Below are 27,849 nucleotides of genomic sequence, written 5' to 3' on the forward strand. Positions count from 1 at the left end.
AAATAGATTCGTAAATGGCAAATCTTTGCATGCATAACGTGATATTTGCTGGATCATAATCTACAGTGGGGCTGACTATCAAAATTGGATTTACGTCTTCGAACAGATAAATGGGTAAACATGCTCAAACGCATGTATGTTTTGATAAGCAAACATCTAAATTTGGTATGATGGCATATATCTTTCGAAACTAGAAAAGATTCTTTTTGATAGTTATCTAAAAACCGAATAGTCAAGAGTATCTTAATTGTTCAATTACTGCTTACACAAACAATTTCGTCTTTGCCATTTAGATGTACAAAAACTCTTATTTTGGCCAATACTTTTAACGTTTGAAGAAAAAGTAACCTAGCTTGTGGCAGTTCTCGGTGCAATTGTTCCTGTTATGATTATCTTAATAGAAATAAACTCGCAAACTTATTAAGCTTACGTGATTCCATATTTCAACATACGTTCGAAATATGCCACCATACATTTTGACTGAAACTACTGTGTATATGAAACAACATATGAAAGATGTTCAAGTTGACCTCCAGCTGATTAACCTTATGTATTTTATGTACGATTTATCGCCGTGTGTAGTCTTGACTATGGTGATTATATGGTGTATTCTTTGGTGCATTAGACTATTTGTGGATACAGATATTTGTATTGGTTTGCGAATCCGGAACTTCGGCGAACTTAACTATCTTTAGATTTTGACTTTTCCGTTATGTATTTATATCTATCAATAGTTCGGCCTCCTTAACGACATATTGGGTAATTATTTTACACACAAAAAAGTCAATTTCGGTCTTCACGTTGTAATATTTTGATCACCATTGAGTATTTTCCTCACTTTACAGGTGTGACAGAGGCCTCTAGTAGAGCATATAAATCTGGGTACTGTCAGAAATATTTTTTTTATTTAATATAATAATAAAGTAGATTGAGTTCTTTGTTATTCTTTATATACTATTGTAGGAATTCAGAATGCAGGGTGTCCTGCAAGCAAACAGAAACATGCATATGCTATAGCAACATAAAATAAAATAAAAGCAAATAAAACAAAACCAAGCAGTGAACTAGTACGAAAAAGCTAGCTACATGTGGACAGTATAGTTTTATGAGATCACTTTTTCTACAAGGACGATTGACAGACTAGAAAAAAACGACTGAAAATTCATCATTCATGAAATACTAAAAGAAATTGAACCAAACAAGTCATTAACCAACCTCCACGAAGGAATATTGTCAAACAATCATGCCTGCCTCCAAGCAAATCACGTGATGACGGTTCAACCATGATATTCTAAAATAGAGACGATCTTGGCAACGCCTGGTAATTCAAATGCTTGCCATAATCTAAAAGCAAATTGGCATTTATGTCAAAACCCTTAAGAACAGCAAGAGTGTGTCATAACACAAGAACAACGAAGTAATTAGGTACTTCTGCATTATTTCTTAGTGTTTTTTTTTTTTTGTTCTCGTTTAATAACAAAAATATATTTAACTACTGAGATAAATACCTTGTACAACAAATTTAATATTGTGAAAATTATACCAGCTGGCAGTGTTAACTGTACCGACAATGACACTGTGTTGGAGTTTGGTCATGAAAAAGGAACAGGTCAATGGATAATGTCTGTGTGAAGTTAGCAGAAAAGCAGAATAATTCCAGCAGAATGGCAGAATAGCAGAATAGCTGAATAATTCCAGCAAAATGGCAGAACAGCAGAATAGTAGAATAGCCTCATTAGAATAGCAGAATAGCAGAATACCTCCTGCAAAATGGCAGAATAGAAGAATAACTTCAGCAGAATAGCAGAATAGCAGAATACCTGAAGCAGAATGGCAGAATAACAGTATTACTCCAGCAGATTGGTAGAATAGAAGAAAACCACCAGCAGAATGGCAGAATAGCAGAATAGCAGAATGGTAGAATTGTTTCAGCAGAATGGCAAAATAGTAAAATAGCCGAAAACCTCTAGCAGAATGGCAGAATAGCAGAATAACTCCAGCAAAATATCATAATAACTACAGCTTAATGGCAGAAAAGCGGACAGTAGAATAACTCCAGCACAAAGGCAGAATAGCAGAGTAGCATAATAACTCCAGCAGAATGGCAGAATAGCAGAATACCTCTGGCTGAATAGAAGAATAGCAGTAAAACACACCAGAATGGCAGAATAGCAGAACAGTAGCATAACTCCGGCAGAATGGCAGAATAGCAGAGCATTTTAAGCAGAATGACAGAATAGCAAATTAACACTGGTAGAAAAGCAGAATAGCAGAAAAACTCAGCAGAATGGAAGAAAAGCAGAATAACTCTAGCAAAATAGCAGAATGGCAAAATAGCAGAATGGCAGAATAGCAGACAAGCAAAATACCTCAAGCAGAATGCCAGAATACCAGAATATCTCCAGCGGAATGGAAGAATAACTCCAGCAGTACGGCAGAATAGTAGAATAACTCCAGCAGAATAGCAGAAGAACTCCAGCAGAATAGCAGAAAAACTCCAGCAGAATACAAGAAATGCAGACCAGCAAAATAACTCCAACAGAATGGCAAAATAGAAGAATAATCTCAGTAGAATGGCGGAATAGCAGAATAGTAGCATAATAGCATTGCAGAAAACTTCCAGCAGAATAGCATCATGGCAGAATGGCAGAATTGTATCAGCAGAATGGCAAAATAGTCGAATAGCCTAAAACCTCAAGCAGAATGGCAGATTAGCAAAATAACTCCAGCAAAACAGCAGAATAACTACTGCTTAATGGCAGAAAAGCAGAACAGTAGAATAACTCCATCACAATGGCAGAATGGCAGAGTAGCAAAATACCCCTAGCAGAATGGCAGAATAGGAGAATACCTCTGGCTGAATAGAAGAATAGCAGAAAAACACAGCAGAATGGCAGAATAGCAGAACAGCAACATAACACCGGCAGAATGACAGAATAGCAGAGTGATTTAAGCAGAATGACAGAATAGCAAAATAACTCTGGCAGAAAAGTAGAATAGCAGAAAAACTCACAAGAATGGCAGAAAACCAGAATAACAGCAAAATAGCAGAATAACTCCAACAGAATGGCAGAATAGCAGACCAGCAGAATAACTCCAGCAGTACGGCAGAATAGTAGAATAACTCCAGCAGAATAGTAGAATAACTCAAGCAGAATGACATAAAAGCTCCAGCAGAATGGCAGAAATGCAGACTAGCAGAATAACTCCAACAGAATGGCAAAATAGAAGAATAACCTCAGTAGAATAGCAGAATAGTAGAATACCTCCAGTAGAATGTCAGAATAGCAGATTAACTTTAGCAGAATAGCAAAATACCTCCAGCAGAATGGCAGAATAACAGAATTACTCCAGCAGAATGGTAGAATAGCATAATACCTACATCAGAATTGCAGAACACCAGAATGGCAGAATAGCAGAATGGCAGAATGGAAGAATAGCATAATGTCTCAAGCAGAATTGCAGAAAAGCAGAATAGCAGAATACCTCTGGCTGTTAACTTCACATAGATTGACAACATGGGATTTACCTGAGCTGTTATTAATTGCGAGAAGAAAATGATCTTTGTAGTTTGAAAAACTACATGATCTTGTTATGAAGAAAATATGTTAAGTGAAATGTTGTTATGTTGTTTTTTGGGGTCTTTTTTTTGTTTTGTTTTTTTCAAGTTTCTGCCTCTCACTTTGGCATGCTCCCCTGTTTTGAAATATGTCTCCTGATATTTTTAGAAAATAATATGTCTATAACCAAAATAATAATACAGTAGTATTATGTTTATGCTAATATATTTTAGCATATATAACTATATATAATACAAAATTACATGAATACCAACTATTAGCATATCTTCCAATTCCAACTGGAAGTACAATAAGTCAAAACAAAATTCAGCTGTAAAGGTAGAAAGTATTCTGGTTTCTACAGCTGAAAAAGCAATAAGAAAAATTGTAAAATCATCAGGTACAGTTTATATTTATAATGATATCTAAAGTTCTACATAACAATTAAATTATATGGATGCGCATGACATTCTACTAATGCTGTTTTAAGAACAACATTTTTTGTAATCTATCTACTAAGCTAACTTTACACGCTCTGTTCCCAATCTATCAAACTCATCCGCATTAAATAATATTACTACTTATTATTCAGAACAGCAGTAATTAAGGCATAAAAATCAATTACAATGATAAAATCAATACGTAAAAAAAAAAACAATTTTTATCAAAAACACACAATCGACAAGATATGTCAACTGCAAACAAAATTACTTGTTCTGCATTATCTTCTGGATTTAAAACAAAATTTTACTATGATATTCTCCCGTCACTATTAAGCAAAAACTTCAATATCAGTTTCTCACGACTGTTGATACATAGCAAAATAATCATTCCCTATTGGCCCGTTGCGGTTTCTGACAGGATTTGTAATTTGGTAATTCCATAGCATTCTCAGAAACATTTGTATTTAGATAAAGAAAATTGGGAGAAGACACAATAGGCTGTTAGGCAGGAGTTTCATCTATGGTTCAAAAATAAATACACGTTGCTCTGACTTCTTGTCGTAAGTCTGGTCAACTATACTCGCACGCAAATAAAGATGCTGTAACTCTAGCTACATGTATGTAACTACCATAATGAGGAGTACTGTGTACAGCTTGGGGTGGGTGTGTGGGGGTGGGGGTCTTTATTATTCTAAAAGTTGTAATAATCTGACTTAGAAATTACCCTATATTACTTACTTTTATTTATGTCAGATATGACCTAAGATAAAGCTTATCAGTTCGGATCACATCAAAGCCATCTTTAGCACCCTGAGAAACAGACATTTTCTGAACAAACAGCACACAATTTCAATGAAAATGGACACATACCACAACGCACAAGAAGTCCACAATACTGTCAAATATTGCACACTATCCTAATAATGTAATAGTGTGGTGATTCAATGGACACTAATACTAATAATACATCAAACTGCTTTTGCTGTCTGATAGAAGTATATTTTTAGTGTTCCAATGAATTCAGTAGGCGTATCGTACGTTTGGAATTCATTTACTTACATTAATCTTAACTGTTTTATGTAGTTAAGTCACCATACGACCTATAAATGTGTCCCAACAAAATAAATAAATGATTGTTTTTGTTGTTTTTTTTGTAGTTAATACTACAAAATTCCAGAAAATAAACACTGTAAAAATATAACACTATGATTAGAATTTACAGAATGAAATTTGACCCTCAAATGTGCCATCTTTGATGAAACTTTAGAAATTAGACTTGGTTTTTTATTTGTATATAAATGATAATACAAGACGCAAAGAATGGCTTTGTTTCAGTTACAGCCCCTTATATGGCCTTGCTTCTGATTTGAAGATATAACTTGTATCAGAAATTTACCTACTGTTACGGTTTTATTTCTAGACAAAGATATAAAAGAATATCTTTCAGTATCCTGCAGTAAAACACAGTACTAAATATGGAATAGGTAAGTTACAATGAATAATAGATACGTTGGCAATAGACGAAATGACGTCGACACAGTTCTTAAATGTAACTGCAAATTATGTTAAGCAAGTTTGAATATTGACATATGAAAATAACATAACATTATTAGGTAAATACAATATTTATTTGTATGCCCAACCCCAAAAGGTGAGCATATTAAAATCGCACTGTCCGCCCATCCGAGTTCTTGTTCGATTGTACATGTTGAACAATTCTCCTCTTTGGCGATCTTATCAGTACATCTACGGCACATATTCTGATAAGCCACCAGACAGCGCAACTGATAAATCCTATTCCTAAATTTACATTGATTTATATAGGAAAATGATACATTTACCATAGAAAATGTCATAAATTACACATTTCTATTTATTCTATTATACCATCCCTGATATTTCCTAAAAAAACAATTCAATACCTTTAAGATGGTATATTTTCCTTCAAAATTAGTCAATATTTGGTTGCTTCTAAATTCGTTTGAAAAAAGTCTCTCAAATTCAATATACTCTCTCTATATATATTGCAGAATTACACGATAACCCTGTTTTTACTAATTATTTTTGATGGAAAAATTAAAGTTAAATTTCCATCCCTGATATATTTGGAAAGTTCCCGTCATGTACATTCAAGACATATATTTTATTATAAAATAAGTTATTGCTTTCTTGCTTCTAAATTAGTTTAAAAACAGAGTTTCAACACTTTCTGTATATTGACAAAAAACGTGCTAAGTTTTACGATAAGATAGAGCCGTATCGAGGAATACATGATTGTATAATTATTTAACAGAGTTTAGCATGATTTTTAGGTGCGTTCCGTCAGACAAATGTTCTTTTAAAAGTTTTTTTTCATTTTAAAGTTTTCATGGCATTTTCCTTTGAAAATACTGAGATATGTTTTTAAAAATTCGAAAATAAAAGTGAAAGCTCTGTTGTTGCATTACAGTAATGACCAAAATAATAATACAATATATTTATTATGACTTATTTTGACAAAATGACTGGGTGTTTCAGTAAATTAGTTGAATTTGAATTTAAAATTTAAAGTGTCATTTTGGTCAAGTAGCATCCTGTTTCTTGTATACATGTATATCATCGTGGCACGGGACAGCGTATTGTATTGACAAGATATTAGCATTATAAATTTTATGGTCATATGCCTTAAATCAGTGTACGCGGAAATTAAATTATGTTAATTATATTCTAAAGGGACACGTATGTTGCCATCCGAATCACGGCATGTATGAATGAAACGCATAACTTCGTGACACGTGCCGATGTATGACATAAGACATTTGAATTTAAACGCGTGACTTATGTCAAAGTAGCGGATTGTATCAGTGTATTAGAATTAAAAGAAAATTGACAAGATATTGGCTATGATTTGTAGGTTTTTTTTTATTATACGCACCTTGTAAAGTGTTCCAATTATTAAATGGAATAACCAATTGTAATTGTAAAATAATCTCGCAAAGAAAGAGTTGAAATGTTCCTACATTTTTCGAAATCTAAATGGCTATAATTTTTGTCAGTGTAGTACTAAACTTAAATGCGTTTCAAAGAATTAATATGAGATTACAAAATTGATAGCAGTTTTCTAGTGCGTGCCGTTTTACGCCAAAAAGATGTTTATCTCTTAATTAGAAGTAATTAACAGTGGACAGATGCACATGTGTTTCATAATGAATGGTGAATCGACAACTAATAATTACCACCTGTGTTCATTTGGGCCAACATTTTAGGTTTTATTATTTTTTTTCCATGTTTTACCCTTTATTAAAAATAATAAGTAACAAGGAAAGAAAATTATTCTCAAATTAAACTATATAATATAATTACGTATTGTCCGTAAGTATTGACCTGGCACTCATGAATATTCCGTATGTTTTCGTAAATTAATTTTCGGTGTCCGAACCTAAACAACAATATAACTATTGAAATGCCAATTATATATGTATCATGTGCAGATATCGCTGTGCGGACAGCGTTTTGCCACTAGCCGCAGGGTTGTGTGTTCGAGCCATCTGTCTGACATTTTTTTTCTGCAAAAGACGGAAAACGTGTCACACTTATCATGATTTATCAACGAAAAACTACTATGGGGGCCATTCTTCCACATACATAAAACCGTTCTACAAAATGTCGTTTAAAATCTTCAGATACAAATACAAGCACAAGGAATCATATTTTATATTTCATCGTAAAAAGCATTAAAAACAGCAAATTCTAATGTGTGTCCATAACATAAAGTTTGTCAGTAATTAAGTTTTAAAGCAATTTGAAAAAGAAAATGAAAAACCCGCCAGTGAAATGACCACGGAAGAACTTAAAACAAGACTGAAATCACTAGGAATCACTACAAAAGTTACTCCGCAAAGCTACTGATGCTTATTGATAAGTGTGTGTTAAGATGATGCAAAGATAAGGACTCTGAAAATAAGGGGAATGGTGTGGGAGATGATAAACAGATGTGAAGATATTGTATATAATGTACCTAATATATTCAATATTATCTAATGTCATACAACTCTATGTTTTATCATAGCTGCGTACATTTAAAACAGAGTATAGCCATTCATCCATACATCATATACATGTATACCTTGATTTGTTTGAATACCAATACATGATATTACTAAAAGATGTGCAATGAAATTATTGAATAAATTTGTTAAACTTGATAGATCTATCCGCTTGTCAATCAGTCTGAAGAATACATCAATTATTCAAAAAAAAATCTGATTTCTGATCTGATAATAAATACTATCACAAAACATACCACTATCTTGTATTGAAATGTTTTCCTCTCGTACAGTTTTAATACTTTTGTTGGATTAAAATTTCAGATCTGAAATCTATAAATCTATAAAACGAATAAATTTCTAATGAAACGCTAGCGTATTAGGTACGAAAAAAGTATCCATTGTTTCATGCAAAGCACAGAAAATTGCTAAAATATTTTGTTTAAAGAAAAACATCAGTCACAACATTCACATTCCGAATAAAGAATGCTATTCATTTATATTAATTGAATGTATATAGACAATCAAGCATGTAAGAGATGATGTCTTGTTACTTGATCACTGTTTGAGATAAGAGTTATCAAAGCGCTAAGGGGAGAAAACGCTAACAGCGAAATTGACTTAATCGTAGTATTTGCACACTTCCTTCCCCTGATAAGTGAGGAAAATTTCTCAGTATGAACTCTGCTATCCTCTTAGGATTTTTTAAATAATTTGACATAAATGTTACATATAATGAGACAACATGCAATGCACAAGTACCAGACCCTCAAGACCACACATAGAGGTCAAAGGTTAACATGGTTTGTTTGTGTCCGGTGCATAACTCTGCAATTATTGAAGGGCTATAGAAATAACATGGCAAAAATGTTTACCATAATGAGATGATGTGTCATGCGCAACACCTAGACCCTTAGCTCGAAGGTTTTTCAGGTCAATGTCACAAAATGATTCATACATTATCTATTCTGGCTTATTTTTCGCAGACAACTGTAGCATTCTTTGGGGAGCATTTGGCCCTAAAATTGACAGTCCTTGTTTGATTATTGCATAAGAAGGTGTAGAAAAAAATGTACTTACAATGTTATACAAATTCATTTCAGTTGAATCTGACAGTGTTTAGTAAAATAATCATAAAAATTGATTTCAAAACAACACACAGCATCCCTCTCCTACTTTGATAGAACAATAATCACGCAACTTTATTAAGGCATGTGAAAAAGTCAACCAAAGGATCGTTAAAGCATCTATCTATATAGCGTATAAGTTGTGAAAAGACAAAAATAAATCTGATGATCCATTTTTATTGTTACATTTATAAAACAAATACACTTAGCGATGTAGAAAATGTGTGAATGTTAAATGTGTGTAAATCTTTCTAATAACTTGTAATGGTAACTGATACTCGGTTGGAAAGAGTAGTAAGTATCTATTTTGATTTAGAATATTATTCATATAATGTCGCCTATGAGACAATATCGCTGCATTTGCAATTGAATGGTAACAAGAAATATCTTTAAAAAATATGGACGGCGTGATGTAACTGAAGCACAATTTATATATGGGCAGAAACCTGTACTTTAAATCTTTTGGCAATGTTGAAAGGGACCTCTGTGAAGTTTTGTATAATCACATGAGGACAGTAGTTCTGAAGAAGACTGTGTTTAGAAATTGTGGAGGGACACACAACGGACTCCAAACAATCACAAAAGCTCACTTTGAGCCTTTGGTGCTTAAAAGATGGTAACAGTAAGCAAACAATATTGAAATACGTTCTATACTTTATTTCTGGAATTGTTGGAAGCAACATGAACCCTTACCCTACTTCAGCTTATTATCAAATTTGTCTATCATTCAGAATATGTACAGTACTGTTTTCACCGGAAAAATTAATTTAAAATTTAGAGTCTAAAATTTAACAGTATTGGACATGTTGTTGCAGGTTAGTAATGATTTGCACTGGTTAGAAATTGTTGCTGTAATGCAGAGTAAGAGTTAATGACTATAAAACAAATAACCTTTTTATAAAATCAAAACTTAAGGAAAGGAAACTTAACAAAACAGAAATAACTTTACAAGAAAACTTAACAAAACAAAAATATGTCCGGATGAGCAGATGAATATTTGGTTACGCACACCTGTTCAAGTGGTACGCATACAACTCGGTGGTGCTGTACTTATAGAAGTTATAGATGACGAACGCGTTGTCATTTCACTCAGTGTCACACATGACTCAGAGTGAAGCATTTTCAGCCTTTCCTCCAATCAGCACCACTATTACAAAATATCTCAATAGGGTTGAAAATACCGAGAATAAATTACCAAGCAATCCGATTGGTACATTATTCAGGCGGCATAAGGTCATACCAGGTCCTAAAATCGTGCTTAATACGGCACGCCGAAAAATATTGATTATTGCATGGTGAAATATATCAACTTATTGATTTTAAAATATAATAAGCATATCAGCTTATGTATGTGGTTCTCTGGCTTCCCCTTAGTAACTTATAATCTGTCTGATTTTCAAGGGACAAAACTTTAACAGTCAGATTTTATGCAAGAGCCTTTTTATCCAGATAGAATTCCTTTCCACTTCATTTTTGAAACTAATATGTATGAAAATTAAGTTTTTTATTTATACATAAGGGTAAAGTGATGTTATTTCAACACAAGTGTATGCATCTGAGTGGCATACAAGGCAAAATCGTCCATATGAAGATCATTATGTAATTTGCTCAGATGTGTCAAACATATATTTTAATCTGATTTTTTCGATTGTACGATTGTTAGACACATATGAATGGCTCAACATACTGTTAAAATTGTATTAGCAAATACACACGTCGGATTTTCACAAATTTGCATGTTTAGTGGAGAATCAATTATTATGTACAGAATGGCGGATGCAAGTTGTCTTATTTAGAAAATGCTGTTAATCAAACTACGTCGTATGTTGGTAAATAACAAAATCAAAGTACTGACAGTACAATACTGATGGAAGGTGATTTATGAAAAGAATCCGTTCCAAAAATGGCACAAGCGCTTTGATAATTAGAAAATCAACTATATTTAGAATGGCGGGGGGGGGGGGGGGGCCCCCGTGGCCGAGTGGTTAAGGTCGCTGACTTCAAACCACTTGCCCCTCATCGATGTGGGTTCGAGCCTCACTCGGGGCGTTGAATTCTTCATGTGAGGAAGCCATCCATCAAACCCTCTGTATAGTCAGGTGGCTTTAATAACAAAAGTGCTCTAGAAATCATTTTATGAGGGCCGGCATGTTAATGCCCGAAGACAACATATTTATTGAAGCTTGAACCTTACCGGTTAGTTTGATAGCTGTCTCCAAAAAATATAACAATGTTTTATGTAAATTAGAGGGGTCAAAAGGTCATGCTATAAAATTCTGATTTTGCGACTTTTTTGTGTAGCTTTTATTTCAATGATTATGTATTGGCAATTTTTCTGGAAAAGTGTACCCTAAATGTATTATGAAACTGTTTTTAGTCATTTAGAATTGATGCAAAGCTAAAACAGAACATGACAAATAGAAACAATGTCTGAAATTAGGGTCAAAGACTTTGTCATCTATAGATACTATTAATATGTTATCCAAAAGTGATGAATGGAATTTATTCAAACTTCATGCAAAGATTAAGGACATTAAGGAAAAGTGCTTTATACAAGTACAATAAATTTATCTAGCTTACTTTTTGAATTATCTCCCTTTATTAAACTTACATATAACATTTCTTTTCCAACGAATAACTCTATATTTAACTAATAATTTTTGTTGAAATTTCACACAACGATAAAGACCATTGAAAGAAACTGAAGTGTAAAGAATCATGAGTTTATCTCGCTCATTTTTTAAATTATCCCCCTTTATAGAATTTAGTTTTCTGAACCATATCGTTAAATACTAATTGACATTACTTTCTATTCAGTGGTCTAAATAGTACTTACGTTACTGGCATCAATTGATCGTTACAAAGCTTTTGTCAAAAGGTCTGTGGTACCCTACATGCTTAAGGGATTGTTCAATTATATAAAAAAAAACATATCAGCAGATGGTCTCAATCAACACTATAGACATAAAGATCAATATTTACCGTATCATTTACTTGTTTAATCAGACCTCAGCTCTTTGACACTTACGTTATCAATACAATGTATCATGCACAGCGCAACATATGATCTTTGATAGTTGTATATTCCCTTTATCTGCATATTTTGTATATAATTTAACACAGATATCTTAAGCATTGTTATAGAATATGGGGTTCCTTTATTAGCTCATCTGATTTTTTGAAAATTATTGTCCTTACTTGATCGTCATTGGTGTCGTCGTTGCCTGGTTAAGCTATATGTTTAGGTCAGCTGTTCTCCTAAACTATAAAAGCTTTTTCTTTAAAACTTGCAACACCTGTTTACCATTAATAGCTGACTCTGCACAGCAAGAATCATAACTCCATTCTATTTTTTGCACGAATTATGGCCCCTTTTGGACTAAAAAATGATCAGATTTCTTATTTAAGTTTTATGTTTAGGTCAATTTTCTCCTAAACTATCGAAGCTATTGCTTTAAAACTTGTTAACCATCAAAAGCTGACTCTGTATAACAAGAAACGTAACTCCGTTCTGCTTTTGCAAGAATCATGGCCCCTTTTGGACATAGAAAATATCAGATTTCTTGTTCAAGTTTTGTGTTTAGGTCAGTTTTTCTCCTAAACTATCAAAGCTATTACTTTAAAACTTGCAACACCTGTTAACCATCAAAAGTTGATTCTGTAAAGCGAGAAACATAACTCCATCCTGCTTTTTGCAAGAATTATGGCCCCTCCTGGACTTGGAAAATATCAGATTTCTTGGTTAAATTTTGTGTGTAGGTCAGCTTTTCTCCTAAACTATCAAAGCTATTGCTTTAAAACTTGCAACACATATTAACCATCAAAAGCTGACTCTGTAAATCAAGAAACATAACTCCATCCTGCTTTTTGCAAGAATTATGACCCCTTTTGGACTTAAAATATCAGATTTCTTGCTTAAATTTTGCGTTTAGGTCAACTTTTCACATTAACGGTCATTGCTATTGCTTTAAGACTTGGAGCAGTTATTCGCCATTTAAAGCTGACTCTGCACAGCAAGTACAGTAACTTTGCATTATTTTTGCAAGAATAACGACCCCTTTTGGGCTTAAAATATCATGGGTATGACAATATTTCTATTGTACAGAGACAAAAAATCAGATGAACATCTGCACCCGCAAGGCGGTTCTCTTGTTTTATTTCAGCATGCTTTCACGGTAATGTATGTACCGATACTTATATTTACTTTTGAAAAAAAAAATATACTGCCTAACAGAGGTATAATTCGATTTCTTTTTATATTTGTGAGTTATTATTACAAGTCGCCTCCCACAATTTACCACACTTTGAGCAATGACTGTCTACCACTGAGTACTAGTATATCATACTTTGTTTAGCGTACCATTTACTTCACCAAAATCTACGTTACATCATAACACTTAAGGAGGTAGGTTACCTTAATATTTGTATGTGCGCATGTCCAACCGGAAGCTAACGTGACGATTTACGACGACGTTTACGACAAACTAAATGTGTTTGTATATCCATTCTTCTGAAAACAAATCATGAACCTGTCTCCGATCTGATGCTTTATGGTATAATAATGCAGAAATAATGAATATATTGCCGCAGAAACGCTTCAAAACAATGTTGCCTTAAAATGACGTCATTGACGTCATGACGTTACGTGTCAGCTACCGCGCAAAATCAATAGCTTTTATTTTGAAAGTACGTAATTCTGTGCATCTTCTTTATTTGAACTATTTTCAAACAGTTATTATTTGATAAAATATTTTTACGAGTCTTTTGCTCTGATTAATAATCAATATTTTCAAATAAAAAGACTGGCAGTTTGATTTGTAATACCTATTTTTCAGTTTCCTTTGATAATTTTTTACTTATATACTAAAACTAAGTTCTAAAATTGTTCAAATTTCCGTAGAAAATTGTGGTTTCTTGAATTGAATTGATGTTACCATGGAAACAAAGCCCGTGACCTATATATCTAAATGTAAAATTCAAAGGCGTTGACACTGTTCTACTTAACGAACACAGTTTGGGCTTTTTATTTGCATTTCAACAATATCTATGAGAGAATGATAGCAGTATGCTGAACGATTTTTCCATGAAAAATGCTAAACATAGGGTACTGCTGTAAGTATTTTAAGCTGTGAAATTTGTTTGAATAAATGAAAATAACACGAAAATATAACTTACGTTAGAAACAATATGTTTTAAAGCTACATTAACAAAAAAAGATAATTTTATTCAATATTTTTATAAGAAATTACGACAAAAAGCAAGATATACGCTATTTTAAACATCTCTGTTGCCATGGTTACTTTAAACTTTAAGAAAGATAGGGTACCATGTAAAGTGTTTGGTATTTTGCTAATAATATTACCCAAATATTCCATGTTGGCCATTAACAGAATGGCACTGAAGCCGTCGAAAACCCCGTTTTTATACATAGTTGTTTAAAAATGAGAGAAAATGCGTTACCATGGAAACACGAGCCCCGCGACATATACATTTTAAGCTTATATTAGAAAGCTAACGCGCATACTAGTAAAATTATCAATTATGCAGACTTCTACGGATATCAATGAAATTAAAATACACTGAAAAGTGTTAAATATCCGTATTTCCCTTTTTCTTTCAATATGAAATACCTTTGGAGGGTCATGTTCTTCAAACCTGGATAGAAATTGAACTTGAATGGACAGAGATAAACGAAATTGAGATTGTAGCAGTTAAAACACCATATTACACGAAATACAAAAAATTGCTGCGGTTCAACTAATTTGAATTTACCCCGGTAACAAGGTAACCTACCTCCTTAAGATTGACAAACTTTTCAAAGTTACACAATGAACATTAAGTTTCCGTGCTTAGTTTACAAGCATCTCTAAATGACTTTTGAATAATTCTTTATGTAAATTGCTTTAATGTTCATTCTTTCGCCAGATACAGCTTACGGTGGTACATACGTTACTTAATTAGATTATGTCCTTTGTTCATTAAAACTCTATTGATCGAGAGTGAGCGCAGTGGTTAGCAGGCTGGGCTACAACACCAGCGATCCGGGTTAGATTCAAGGTCGCTGCTGATATCCCGACTAATGTTTAGTACTGTTACTGTTTCCAGCACAATCGGCCTAGACTGGATGCTGGGAAGGTAAATATTACACCTGCCATGGGCTCCGCTGGAAATAAGTTGTTCCATTCATTACAGGTGGGGACTTTCGTCCACTGCCCACTTTAAACAAGAAACTTTACCTTTCTTAAAACGTTTATATCGAAACAAGTAAATGTTGTGTTATATACCGATAACCTAGATGAGTTTTCATATAGGAACGCAGATAAATAGTTCCGAAAGTTTATATGAACTCATTGCCCTATGCTGCTATTCTGCTAACTTCACATAAACGAATTATTTGACAATACTGAATATTGTTCGGTAATCATGAGTTTACAAGTACATGTAAATGTTTAGCGACTCCCACATACAGCCGACATCATCCTTACATAACACATATACTGGCTTGCAATTTTTGTTGGTATATTCCACCGACGCCACTTAAATATTCACCGTTATAAACAATATGTGCAAAGGTCAAGGTCACATGCACCCAAATTAAGTTTCCTTTTAGTTTTTTTTAGATGAAAAACTTCTCTATTATATCAAATAGTATAATAAATGTGTTTTTCATCAGTTTTAGAACTAATTCAAAAGTGAAATCACGATTGGTTCTGATAGTTACTTTTAAATTACCCCCTTTTAATACATTTTTGAAAGATTTTCCAAGAAATGGTTTAAGGGATTGTTTCTTAAGAGAACAATTTAAGGAACTGTACACCAACAAACCACATTCTTTTATCATATTAAATTATGCTTGTCCTGAACATAAGTAAAACATATTTCAAGGTATCAAGTTGACATTTGATTTCACATAATGAGAGGAGATACAATGTGCAGGAACCTGTCTATACCAGTTTATACCCTTTTTGTTATATCAAGCCAACAAAGCTCTTAACAGTGAACGTTTTTGTACGTGCCACTTTAAGAAATATCTTCCGTTAAATGCAATAGAAGGTTAAACAACAAATTGTACATTGAGATCGTTTCTATTCTGCGTGGTAAAAATTTATATAGCTTACATAATTAAACAAGCTTATATCCTGAATCTTTCTAAAGAATATGCGTTTATTTGTGTTAAAGCCTTATTTCGGATACATGACGATTTTTAATCATAGAATGAAATAATATACCTTACCCTTCTAAAAAGAGAAAAGAATAATTCATTGGCATTTTTTTCTGTTCTTTCAAATATTAACGTGATTGAATGGTTTATCAATAAAAGTAAGCATTGTTGTAGTTGATAAATAATACCCTTTATATCAAGGTTATGTATCCTTTCAGTAGGCAATATGATCATGCTTATTTATATTTCATAGCACTTACCGCGACCTTTGACATATATTTGTGAGATTGAAACTGAGAAACATCTGTATGACAAAACTTGCATTAGCTAGATAAAGGATATTATCTTAATAAGAAATCAGAAATATTTTGTTAGGTAGTCTCACCCCGAATTAAACAAGTCAGAGATGTCTGTAAGACAGCGCGCTCGACTTTTCTCATTGCTTGAATCTGAGTTAGAGCTTTGCCAGTAAACATTTTATAAAACTTTAACCAAAAAATCTAAGTTAACAAGGGGCATAACTCTGTAAAAATTCAGATCAGAGTTAGGGAGTTGTTTCTCATGGTGTAGACTTTGATAGTAAATAACTATTTAAAGTTTCAAGTCAATAGCTTTGAAAGTAACAGAGATATTTGACTTTATCAAAAACTTTAATCAAAATTCTTAGTCAAAAGGGGGCATAACTCCATTCATATCGGGATTATGAGAATTGTTTCTCCTGGTGTAGACTTTGATAGTCAATAACTATTTAAAGTTTCAAGTCAATAGCTTTGATAGTAACAGAGACATTAAACTTTATCAAAAACTTTAACCAACGGCGACGCCGACTCCGAAGCTGGGGCGAGTGCAATAGCTCTACTTTTTCTTTGAAAAGTCAAGTTAATAAAGCAACGAAAAGAAACATTTAAAACTTTACAACATGTCCTGCCAGAAGGTGCACTTCAACAGTATTTCATGATAATATGTATGCAAGTATATTACATAAAGATTTACTGGGACGTTTTTAATTTGTAAAATAAAAGCTTTTCTAAAATTGTATATAACTAATATATACTGAACAAAATAGCTAAGTGTCCCCCATATTTGTTTGCCAATATCTTCAAAAAATAGCATAAAATACTTCTTAAAATGTAGTGTACACTCAGAACAATGTGTTATTGATAAAATGCCGAACTTTCAACAAAACCAAAACACGACTTCACATACAATATCCATTCATTTTGAGATTTCAACAGGTCACAGAAAGTAAACAAAAATGTTTACAATGTGCATGTACATACTAAAAACGAAAACGTATTTAAGGAAAATAATGAAATAACTTCGTTAACTTGCTTTTTCTAAAAACAGCATTCATCATTCGTGTTATATTTAACCATTCGCTAGAAAAAGTATACGTATGACTTATTCTTACTAATGGTATTCACTTGTTAACTAAAACACAGCTTTTATGTGTTTTTGTGACTTTTTTTACAAATGGGGTGAGTTAGTTAATTGAATAAAAATATATGTTGACGTCACTAACTATTTTTGAAATTTTATTATGTTATAACAGCTCTTTGTTCTAAAAGTATGCTAAATTTCAAAATTGTATTTACAGAATTTGCAAAGAAATTGGAAAATTATCAAATGCGGTTAGCTGGTTTGTTCTGTACACATACCCCATGACCTTTAACCTTTATATATGAGCATACAATGCGTTTTCGAGCGCGAGTCATAATTTATTAATTGATTACAAGTGTATGGATAATTTAAACCTATAATTGTAAATCAAATCCTGTATAATGTGAAATTATACATGAATCATTGCATCAGTGCCGAAAATAATGTGAAAATATCCGTTTTAACGTATCCCTATAATTTGCATATAATGGTCATATATTTTTTGGAGACAGCACCCAGATGAACCAGGGGTGTTTAAACTTTAATAAAGTCTTTGTCTCCGAGCATTAACATTCCGGCCCTCATAAACTTTTTTAAGGGGCTAAAACCACCAGACTAGTAAAGTAAAAAGATGTAAATTTAAGGCATAGTTATTCATTAGTTAATAAGGGACTATTTTTTTACTGGGCATAACAACTTGTAAGTTTATGATAAAGTTCACGGCTGCTTCAAATGTGGAGTTAGATTAGGCCAAATGTTTCGGTCTGTAACGATGATGACTTTAGAAGTGGTAAATTATTCCGCATTGAACTATATTGTACAGTGGGTAATTATGAAATAGTTGCGAGACAGTCCATTCCTGATTAAATTCTGCGCGGTTACATAGAGAATGTGATTGTGATGAACCACCTTCCAAAATGCATTTTACATCATTGTGTTTATTGTATGACTACTACAAAGGAACGAAGTAACCGTGCAAGCAAAAATACATGCAGATAATGTCTTTAACTTTATTCTGCTGGTTATTATCACATGTATCAAGGCTAAACTCCAAAACAGTAATTTTGTATTAATAATTTTACGTAAATTGTTTATTTAGAACTATAATGTTCCCAGGTCAGTTACCAATACTTTTTTCACTATTCTTGCATAAAAACTACTTCTTTTCACTGGATCCGCCCATGTATAAACGGGAGAAAAATCGTGTGCAAACAAGGCAATTCACGTGCTGTTAATACATGATTTTTATTTTTGAAATGCTTTGCCAGGGACGTATGTATATATTTCTGCGCAGACTGATATTTGGCATCTGCATCTTGTTTCTTCCATAATAACCTCTTCTTGTAGCATTATAGATACAATGTAATCCATAGTATGTTTAACTGTTACCAGTTTCCAACCCCAAACGTACTGCCCCCATCAATGTACGCACTAGCTTCTCTTAGAGTTTACTCCCTTTACAAAGCGTCTGTTCAGTTATTGTAAATAACTGTGAATAAATAAGTATCGCGTGTAACTTGTGCTATTGCCCCTTTTTAGGTATTATATTAATGATTTTTGTTAGTATCAGTCGATTTGTTTTTACCTGATTGTTCGCAGAATTCATATAATAAACCTCGAAAGCTAGTCACTAGCTTCGTACTCATCCGTACTCTGTTTGCTCGTACTCAAAATAATTCGAATGTTAAGTTGTTATTCTTAAAATAATTGTGTTCCTGTTTATCAAATTTTTTAGTTATATGCAAAATTATGTGTAATGTAACGTTTGTAATAACTAAAAATAAAAATAAAATGCTCAAAAACCTTCAAATCACGCTTTTAGTAGTGTTGTTGTTATGTGTGCCCCGGTTATGGATATTTAAAACATGTTTACCGTTTCCAAGAACAACAAGAATGGTAAATAAAAAATGTACCGGAATCGTCAAGTCATCACATATGAAAACAATGCATTTAGTCGTCGTGTAATGTTTTTTTTTTATGCAATAATAGCGACAATACACGTTTGTTTTGTGTATTAACGCCTGCAGAAGCCCTTGGGATATGTGTGTGACCTCGACCTTCGGTCTCAGTCACAAACAATCACGCGGGCTTCTGCAGACGTTAATACACAAAAAACGTGTATTATCCCTACATTGTGTGTTCTTATCAAATACTGTCGCTAATGTTATGTCTAACGTCTTAAAATACACTTTATGAAATGTATCAATGTTTTAATGATGTATACATGGATGTGTATAACAAATGATTTATACAATATTTCTGAGTAACTAACACATGACAGAATGATGGTACTTAGATGAGTTCTTAGTTATTTTATGTCAATTTGCTAACTAAAATAATCACGTGTAAAAATAATCATCATGTACCCGTAATACATATTTAGTGGTGTGTAACCTTCTAGCTAATAATCAAACTCTTAAATGTATGTTTTATGACCAGTATTTAGAAATATTCTAAGCATACAACCTCGGCATATTTCAGTTTAATTTATAAATGCACTGAAGTAACTGTTGTTTGTGGCAGGGACATAAAGTAAACGTATCTATTTAACGTACATGTTGATTTTCGTGACCTCGCAGGTTGGTGGATACCACTTCAAATTTACCATACCTGTATCCTCCTACCAGCAGTGGACAGCCTTATTGATGTTTAATATTGATATGAATTTTCTTTCAATTAAAAGTTTTTATAGGGCGAAAAATCGAAAAAAGAGGATTAAATTGCAGATATTACACACTTTTAATAATATTTTTTACATAAAGGTGACCTTTTATCTTGAAATTGACCTTGACCTTGAATATATTTGATATGTATGGATATGATTGTTAAGTGATGTTGGATATAGGCCTACACGGATTTAAAACAAACTGGTTTACAATATTTAGACAAATAAATAACCAGATACAATACGTATATATTTGACTGCTTTCCTCATATTTTGGCGGCCATCTTGGACGCCATCTTGAATTTCTGGATTATTCGACCATTTTGATTGAAATGAAATTTTGTTTCATATACTGCAGACCCTGACAAACATTTTGGTGTATAAAAGTTACTGTTTACAGACAGAGACTAGTTGACCTCCAAAATAAGCATGATAAAAATTATGCTGGTTCATTTCCTACACTACTAGTAATATTATATTCAAATAATGGTGATTGCATGATTAATAGAAAATCATTTTTCCACTCTTTTTGTAAGTATTTTATATAAGTCTAAAAAGGATTAGCTTCATCAGTATGAACTTTTTCATAATACGATGTAATTATGATATCGGAAATGTTCACAGAGTATGTATACAAAAGATGAAAACGCGAGGACTGTGACAATTATTCTACCAACACTGTATATTTATTAATAGAATATAAACACACTTATCAAACTCTACGCAAAAGTACTGCATTATTTCAAGCTGAGGATAGTTATACAATTCACGGGGAATCAACCGTCCAAACCTCGTTGCAACTGGTCAGGGTTGGGGGATTAACGTAAGAAATGTCTAACTAGGGCTCATCTATGCTTGTCCAAGCTGACTGCGTTCATTCTCTTGATCACTGATACGATTTGATGTTTTCAACATGTACAGTAAAATCAGTTCAGATAGGTATGCGACCTCGCCTAAATTATATATAACTGAGTCTGCAACAGCATTAATAAATTCCGGTGCCTGGCTTTCCTCTGTTAAGGGAGGTAAATCCTCCGACGTTAAAGGAAAGTAGATTCAATAAGGTGAAAAGAGTTGTCCACCTTATCACGTTAATTTGATTAAACACTGAGAATACTTCACAAAACTTAAGTACAACAAAATATTCTAAATAAATCGTGTTAGGAGTTAATGCAGTTTGTGAGTAACTCTGGATAACCAACCGTTTATAAGTCGTTGTTTTTTTAACTTACAATCAATTGAACCTTTCGCACGAAAAGACTGATGATTAAAAAGAAACTTTCTGTAGTTTGGCTCCAACCTTTCGTTGGAGAATGAGTTTTGGATTTTTTTCTTTTATAAACTCAAAATAAACACTGCAAATGTGTATTGCTGTTCTGGCATAAAATGGATATATATATATATATATATATATATATATATATATATATATATATATATATATATATATATATATATATATATATATATATATACATCGGATGTACATTACTGTGATGTCAACAGCGGTCGCGAATACTACTGTCGGACAACGAAACCATGGATCACGAGAAATACTACTGTCGGACAATGAAACCATGGATCACGAAAAATACAACTGTCGGACAACGAAACTATGGATCACGAAAAATATTACTGTTGGACAACGAAACCATGGGTCACGAAAAATACTACTGTCGGACAACGAAACTATGGATCACGAGTTCGTCTGAAAACTTATAATACTGGGATAAGTCCAGCTTACTCATAACACAGTAAAGAACCAAGGCAGCTTCCGGAATCCGAGAGTCTTCTGTATATTGCACTATCGTCCCGCTAAATTACTACTAGATTTAGGAGGAGGATGTATATAGATAAGTCGTGACGACATCACAATTAGCCTTGTACAATACGTGCACATATATAATTATGTAAATGATATTATGCCACGCTAATTTATTTGAAATTTGAAAACCAATAGTTTTGTTTGCCTATAGCGCACTTGTTTTCTGACGTCGTTTATATAGAGTAGACTTTGAAATATTATTCGTATACATTAATTATCTCATATAAGCACTAGATTACTGGCTCACCTGAGGCACCATACTTCAAAGTAAACTCAGTTTATTCGCCACTATGTTCAAAATGCATGTGGTTCTCTTGATAGTGTAAGCCTTAAATTTCACATGGTTAATTAACGTGTATTTAAAACAAGTAGTTGAAATTAATTCGTTTTATTTCACAAAAATTGGTCGGATATCTTTTGATAATTGGATAATTATGAAATATAGACCTTTCTACAGGACGTAAAACTGAAATAAGTAAGCATATCTCCTTTTTCAGTAATTACGATCAGTTGAACTTTGTTTACAAAGATAAATGTGTTTTTAACATATTGAAATGCGTTGTTCGGTTGAATAGTTCCCGGAATAGTTCTAAAATGGTTTATTTTGGGAATTTGAGTTCTATTTACATAATATATTTAGAGATTTTAGAGAAATGTGTATAAAGTGAAAATCTGTGTTTACCAGTTTACACATTGCGTTTATTCTTTAAATGCAAATAAATATGTAATAGATGAAGAAAATCGACCAGTGCAAAACTATACTAAATGGATATCCCATGAAGTGAATAAGGTGAAATATTTAGTAAAGAAATATGAGGTTAAAAAATACAATCATATCTTTAATTCTCTAAAATAAAAATGGCGGCGAGATATTTTAGAACACGCTTTTTGTGCACGTGTTTTGCGCATTTGGATATTGAACGACATTTTCTTGAAAAGGTAACGTTCGTATTCATTATTTAGGTATTTCTTTGATTTGAAAATACGCATTTTGGTAGCAGACTGAGTTGCCTACGATACCGAAATCCTGCAACGAAAATGTTCTTTCATTTTCTTTCAATGCACCGTGGAGTGCGGGTTCAGCGAAGCTTTCATATTCGCAAATTTTCCTCCTTCTATTATTTATTTTTGTGTCCTTGCTCTTCCGAAGCTGTTTCGAGGATTCTAATTTTTCACATGAATTTCTAATTTCAATTTGCGGAGTATCCTTATGTTTCGATATGAAGTTGGTAAAACAGATTAATTCAGGAATTGCCTAAATCATCCACCTGCAAAATAGTAGTATAGTATTACACCAGTATTATCAGAATGATTTTCACGAAGTTCATGTGGGAGGAAAAAGTAGGTCACTAGGTTGTGGCGGGTTTTTAACCACCAAAGATACTTGCTCAAGCGTACATTTAATTGAATAAACTTGTTCCAGCATGATGTACTTGTTTGTTCTACTACATACTCGATATTTAAGGGCTAGGCATTTTAATATAGTAAAATTCCTATGAAAAATTGAGATAGTCGAAGCAACACGAGGAACGCGCAAGGATCTGGAGGTTATTAATAACGTTGAAATATTTTTCTAAGTAAAGTATCAGTGACACAAAAAAAAGCGTGTCTTAAGTGTACTGTGAGAAAATATATAGAAATGTTCGGTACACGTAGTTGGTACCATACATCGCTCACGTTTATACAAAATGCATATTCATCAGGCGAGTATGTGTCAGTGTAAATGAGCTGAGCGTTCATTTTCTTAAGAAAACGTCATTAAAATTGTTTGACACGAATCACACGTGCTACGAAATTAAGAAAATATGTTCGCCATGTTTTCTTCAGTGAAAGAAATAAGAGTAAGTTACAGTAGATATCCTTATACTATAGACTTAGTATGATACGATTCTCTTTTTAATCTAGATAAAGCATGTGTTCTATGTAACATCTCACTGTCTGATCTTTCACAATTAGAAAATAAAACAGACGTGTAATTCAATTTTCACAGCATCATATAAATGTCATAGCATTCTATTAAATTTGTATACCTGCGCCATTGTCATTGAAAGATCGGGACTTTTTTAAAAATAATTTTATGTTTTATTTTTTCCGTTTTCTGATACTCTGACCTTTACACAACCTAACTGTATTCGAAGAAATAACGAGGAATTTATGCAATATAGCATTTTGGTGTATAAATTTTGGCACTATCTTTTCCAGCCTAACACCATAAAGACCCAACTTACTTGCCCTCGAAATAGCGGCCTCCGTGACCGAGTGGTTAAAGTCGCTGACTTCAAATCAATTGCCTTATATCTATGCGGGTTCGAGCCTCACTCGTGGCGTTGAATTCTTCATGTGAGTTTGGTAGTTCTACAAGGTGCCCACTTTTGATGAAAGGACGCACAGAGGGGCACCTGGGGTCTTCTTCCACCATCAAAGCTGGAAAGTCGTCATATGACTTTTAATTGTGTCGGTGCGACGTTAAACCCATCAAAATAAATAAAATAAATGTCCTCGAAATAAGTATAAAAAGTAGAACATTTGCTTTCTATGTAAGGCCTAGCCCTAAATCAAATCAAATGAAAATCCTCAACACAAATTTAACAAAATTCCGGGTTGATATAGGCCCTATGTTCGAAACCCGGCTTGTGCCGGACGTTCCTAGAAATAATTAGGAATAAGACTCGTGAATGAAACAAAAGCTGCCACAAGAGACAGCACGCTCGACTATTCCGACGCAGGTTAATAAAATAGTGTACATCTGAGGAAGCTTGAGCTATCACTAGATTGTTAAGTTCGTGTAAAGTGTCTGAAACTGCCACTCGAGTGAATTCTTATTTTACATTTGTACACCTCGTAGGCCTTAGTTTTTTTTTTGTTTTTTTTATTTCCTCTTTATTTTCTGTTTAAATCTGGCCGGAGTGAAGGAAAACGTTAATTTTTTATGGCAAAATATAAAAATCAGTTTCCTGATTTTTTGTGTAATTATGTTTCAGAAATTACAGACTGCTCCAGAATGCAGTTTAAAAATTCGGGACAGGAGACTTTGAACCTTGAACTTTGACCAGCTATATACGCCCCACATTTCATATCAAACACCGTTTAAAGAAAGTCATCGAAAATGTGAACAAGAAAACAAATAACAAATACTTGGACGTTCGGTCCAAATCGTCAAATATAAGGCAGTAACCAGTGTTTGTAATAAAAATGCAAAAAAGAGAATGAATTACATATATGAGTTATGTATACTATACGTTTGAATTTTCATTTTGCAACTTCCGGTCCATTTTTCGGATAAAAAGATATTAAATGACAGTATATTTGCAAACTTGATCCGGAGACTGTTAAATATGTAACAAAACTATTCTGAAAGTAAAACATTTTTATTAATATATTTCACGTTTTTAAAAACGACTCAAAATGTATATGTACGGTGAAAATATTTTGTAGAATAGCTAATTTGTATTTACAATTTATTCAATAAATGTTATTTATGTAATAGCATCAAAGATCAGTGGCTTCTGCATGAACTTATAATTGTGAAGTATGTTAAGCTGAATTTCACGATATTTCTACAAGAAAACATGAAATAATGAAATATGGAATTATATTGAACTTCTCGATTTCACAACTTACGACTTCCCAGTTTAAAAAAAAATCTAAAATGTTAAATTGTGCAAGCAGTAAGAAATAGTAAACTTGATGATTTCATACTTCAGCACATCACAGTTTCTAAAACTTCATGAAACCTGAAATCATGAAATATGAAATATTCCACTATAACTTGTATGGTGGCATATTTCTGCCACGAGATAGCTAGGTAGCTATAAAGATAATTTTGTAGACTTTCCAGGAAATGTTCTCATTGTTCTAATATTGTAAATTATCGCAATAATATTTCCAGGAAACCTTCGACTATTGAGATAAATCATATCAGAACATTTCGTTTTATGAAGATAATTTTTGAAGTATCAAGAAAGCTACCTAGCTAGCTCGTGGCGGAAATATGCCACCATAGACAAGCAATGCTTCAATTATGTTGTCGTCAAGTAACGTACATTAATTTACGGAATAGGCCTAGAGACAAGCAAATATCCTCCGAGAGCCAAACGTGTGAGATAGAATCGTGCATGTGGTTTTGCAGGCAGAAATACGATATTTTAGAAGTATTAAAACGTTCTTTTAACCTCGTAATCATATCTTGGAAAACGTTAGGAAGTCGTTAACTTTTTATCCCCCGACGGAAGTTGGAGGGATATAGTTTTGGCTTTGTCCGTCCGTCCGTCCGTCCGGAGCCATATCTAGGAAACGGTTGGGAATATTTTTATAAAACTTCATATACATGTTCACCATAATGAGTTTATGCGACCTGTCAAGTTTCAGTCAGATTTCTCAAGTAATACCAGAGTTATGGCCCTTAGAATTTTCTAGTGTTAACTATATATGGTACTATAAATATGGCAATATCTGCATCATAACTTTTGATATATTTGACCTAGAACTATGAAACTTAAACAGAATTTAGATCACCATATTGTGGTTGTGCACACACGTTCGGATTTCTTTTGTAACTTCAGAGTTATTGCCCTTTAATTGTATAAAATTCCACATATTTGTACATAACAAACTTACCATTTGGTAGAATTTCATTAAATTTCTTTCATTCTGTTCTATTAACATCTATTATAAACATGTGAAGTTGTGCACCCACACCTGGTCACCCCCTTACCTTGGTCACCCCCACCCCCAACCCCCAACCCCCAAAAAATCATTTCTTATTTTAGATTTTTTTCAAACGAACTTCACACATGTCCACCACTATAAGGTTATGGGGCCCGTCAAGTTTCAGCCAGATTGCCCAAGTAACACCAGAGTTATGGCCCTTAGAAGTTTCTAGTGTTAACACTATATATGGTACTATAAATATGGCGATTTCTGCATCATAACTTTTGATATAATTGACCTTGAACTATGAAATTTAAACAGATTTTAGATCACCATAATATGGTTTTGCACACACAATTTCGTTCAGATTTCTTTTGTAACTTCAGTTATTGCCATTTAATTGTATAAAAATCCACATATTTGTATTATAGGCCATGAGCTAGACAAAAAATTGGTACCATTTTTCTGGCAAATTCTCTATGTCACTTTTTGAAAGATACATATGTGCACTTCTAAAAAAATTCAGGGGGGCCTGTCAACAGCACAGCTTAATGTCCGAAATCAAGCGATTTCAAAATGGCTTCCAAAATGGCCGCCATTTATTTGAAAATGTCAGTTATTCTTATATTCAACCTACCTACAATGTCTTAATGTCTAAAGACATATTCTTGATAGTTTTTAGCACTAACTGATGTGTTACATATATTATTTCAAAGAAAACAACATTTTGACTTTAGAAAAATGAATATTTGTGGCAATAAATTAATACAACAACAACAACAACATAATTTTTCATCAAAGTAGTATATTTTTACATTTTAGATATGCTGATAATGGGACTTACCTTGATATTTCAAATGAATATGTCAATCAGGATTATATCTGGAGAAAAACACCACTTGTTTCAGCTGATGAGTTCTTAGTTTTAGTGAATCATGCAAAATAAATGTGGGTGGGGTAATCACATTTAAACACTATTTTTACTGATAGTATGTATTATTCAGGTGTATGC

The 27,849-nt window shown here is 33.0% G+C and overlaps 1 protein-coding gene across 4 annotated transcripts in view; it reads left to right on the top strand.

The window, feature by feature from the left end:
* LOC123526881 (uncharacterized) overlaps positions 1-25,702 on the top strand; it is a 62,372-nt gene extending 36,670 nt beyond the window's left edge. The window contains exon 6 of one of the 4 annotated variants that reach the window (XM_053523508.1): positions 25,169-25,702. In XM_053523508.1, the coding sequence (XP_053379483.1) occupies positions 25,169-25,236 (68 nt within the window). In that variant the 3' untranslated portion in view covers positions 25,237-25,702. Of the gene's footprint in view, positions 1-963; positions 4,636-25,168 lie in introns of those variants that run through there. The other 3 variants (XM_053523509.1, XM_053523510.1, XM_053523511.1) reach the window with 3 other exon arrangements.
* Positions 25,703-27,849: the final 2,147 nt, after the last annotated feature.

The sequence above is a fragment of the Mercenaria mercenaria genome, chromosome 14, assembly GCF_021730395.1.
Source record: "Mercenaria mercenaria strain notata chromosome 14, MADL_Memer_1, whole genome shotgun sequence".
Taxonomy (NCBI): domain Eukaryota; kingdom Metazoa; phylum Mollusca; class Bivalvia; order Venerida; family Veneridae; genus Mercenaria; species Mercenaria mercenaria.